The following is a 2,702-nucleotide window of genomic DNA, read 5'->3' on the forward strand; positions in this document are numbered from 1 at the left end:
TAGCAAAAACATTACCGAAGCGGTGTTATTCTTATTATCCCGAGTAATATTCCTTGTGTATATTTGTTGAGTTAGTTCCTTAATGTCAACTATAGGATAGTGCTGCTCACTTCTCCATATTGGAATTGTTCCCAAGGGACACGAAACCAAATGGGTACTAGACTCTAATGTTGTATCTGGTATGGAGTTGCCTTCGAGTCCAATAGGATGTGAGCTCGGTTCCATCTGCATGCAAGTCAAAGTCGTTTGTTAGTTCACCTAAAACAATCGTTAGTTTGATACATACAAACCAACATCCTTACATGAATGTAGAATAATTCACTACCATAAATCAATGTTGATTACATTATTTCTTGTTCATGTGTACAAACCTATTGTTTATTACCAAAGCAAGACTAAATATTGGGTAAGAAAAGCATGGAATACAAGATTACTTAACTGTAAAAATGCTACTCCCTTTGTTCAAAATAAGTGTCGTGGTTTTAGTTCAATGAACGCAGGGAGTAACTCATGTACCTGTATTGAATGGTTTCTAAGAAGTGGGTGGTCGAATGCCGGCTGAGATTTGATATCTATGCAATCAAAAATGTCACTGTCTTCTGTCTACAAAGGTGAAACGGTTCATGGTTATCTCAAATTGGTTTACTCAAACAACAAATATGAGAATAGCAATAAGAGTATAAAACCTGGATTGTCTTAGATATTGCCCGATGGTGCTTTCCTCCATTAGGCCTTCCTCCTTTTCTATTTTCCTTAGCTACTACGCCACAAACTGCAATGAAACATAGCAGAAACAAAGTCTTTCTTTGTGCCCCGAGAATTTTCATTTCTGAACAATTGGACTCTATTGTTTTTGTTTCCTCTCGAAAGAAACTCAAGCACCAAATATGTGTATATATGCATGTGTGCCATTTATTTATAGGATACACAAAAATCTAGAATGTTCAGTTCTTATCTAATGATAAATATTGCACATTAATGACCTCATCAATAAAGTCAATGCCGTGCATATCTTTTATTAATATATATGCATTAATGGCATGACATTATTATCTATCTATATATAGTGTAATAATTGTGCTTGTTTGGAAATAATTATCCATATATAAATTGTCATGGCATGACATTGATATATTGTTAATAATATATATGTTTTGATGCAACGACACACACACATACACACATTATGAAAGACGCAAGAGAAATATTTGCTTACTATAGAATAAGTAGTGAGTGTCCTCATATTTAAGAAATTCTTTATGATCAAGAAAAGATAAGGAAAATAAACTCAACAGTCTATGCTGCTTACAATGAGAATCTTAGAAAAAAGGTTCCCCCAGCTATCTTGATTGATAAAATTCCCAAACAAAGTGATCAATTTTCTATAGGTAATATTGGGCTAGATCGTGTGCTTAAAGAAAGACTACGTGAATATATCTATAGGAAAATTTATAATGAAGAAATAGTTATCACCTATAAAGGGCCCAAGGAGGAACCTCCTCCTCCTAAACTTGATCTTACGGATCCAGATGCTATAAAGTTTAGCCCTTTTAATTATTTTTGCCTACCTATTAGAAGCTTGCTGCTGAAAGAAGGGAGTATGCCGAATCGCTAAAGAGCCTCCTGGGTCGCACGCGCGTGCGGCTCCGGAGGCCCCCAAATCGCTAAACCAGAAGTCGCCGAACATCCTCCCCCGTCCGCTGCCGCCACCGGTGCCGGCGGTGGCGGCCGCGCCCAGCCGTCAAAGGCGGCGGGTGCTGGTGACGCCCCCACGACAGGCACCTTCACGTGGAGCGGGTCTTCCCCGGGGCCAGCCTTGGAGGTGGGGTGGCCAGTGGCGTGATCTCGTTGCTGGTCGCCGGAGCACGGCGGAGAGTGCGGTGGTGCGGAGGAACCGGGTCAGGAGGCTGCAGAGCGGAGGAGGAGGAAGAAGGCGGTGCGTTGGCGCCAGTGGGCGGTAGCGGCGCGAGCGCTCTGCCACGAAGGTGGCGGCGCCGAGGAGGCCCTGCCAGGAAGGAGATCCTGGCGGGCAGCGAGCGGTCGGCCGTCTCCATGCGGTGGGCGTGCGGTGTTGCCCCCGGAAGCGCTGGCGCCGGAGCAGTGGAAGGAGGTGCGGTCAGATCCAGACCCGTTTCGATCTAGGCCTGTGGGATTGGTTCCGTCGCGCGGCAGTCCCCTGGCGGGTGAAGGTCGTCGTGGTGGTCCTGGTCCTTCCACGGCGTGGTAGGAGGCTGCAGCTCCTCGCCTAGGTTCGCTCTCTTAGCAGTGCAGGTGTGGAAAGACCACGACTTTCTTCTCGCGGGCTAGGCGCGGGCGGCGTGGTCTGGCGCGGCGTTCTTCCCACGGGCGGCGTGGGGACTCGCGGTGTGGTTGGAGGCACTGCGGGGGGCACGGCGAGGGCGTTCGCCAGATCCTTGTGAGGAGCACTTCTGGTAGGTGGCTGCAGGTGGAGCGCCAGCAACGGCGGTGGCGGCGACTTTGGATCAGCCATGGGGGCAGCGGCACCGAGATGGCCCTGCCAGGTAGGTGTCCTGGCGCGCAGCGGGCTTCCGGCTGCCTCCGTGTGAGGGGATCGCAGCGATGCCCCGGTGGAGATGGCGCCAGAGTGAGGTTGGTGGGGCGGGCCAGATCCAATCTGGCGGCAGTCTCTCGGTGTCGATGAAGGCCGATGAAGCGGATCTGGCTTTTGCTCTGCTTGGAGG

General features: G+C 48.4%; 1 protein-coding gene across 1 annotated transcript in view; it reads right to left on the minus strand.

Moving 5' to 3' along the window:
• Positions 1–846, minus strand: part of LOC119297235 — a 3,957-nt gene extending 3,111 nt beyond the window's left edge. The window contains exons 1-3 of the mRNA XM_037575106.1: positions 687–846; positions 517–603; positions 16–225 (exon numbers count right to left, since the gene is read on the minus strand). Coding sequence (XP_037431003.1) covers positions 16–225; positions 517–603; positions 687–827 — 438 coding nt within the window. The 5' untranslated portion in view covers positions 828–846. The remainder of the gene's footprint in view (positions 1–15; positions 226–516; positions 604–686) is intronic.
• Positions 847–2,702: the final 1,856 nt, after the last annotated feature.

The sequence above is a fragment of the Triticum dicoccoides genome, chromosome 5A (assembly GCF_002162155.2).
Source record: "Triticum dicoccoides isolate Atlit2015 ecotype Zavitan chromosome 5A, WEW_v2.0, whole genome shotgun sequence".
Taxonomy (NCBI): domain Eukaryota; kingdom Viridiplantae; phylum Streptophyta; class Magnoliopsida; order Poales; family Poaceae; genus Triticum; species Triticum dicoccoides.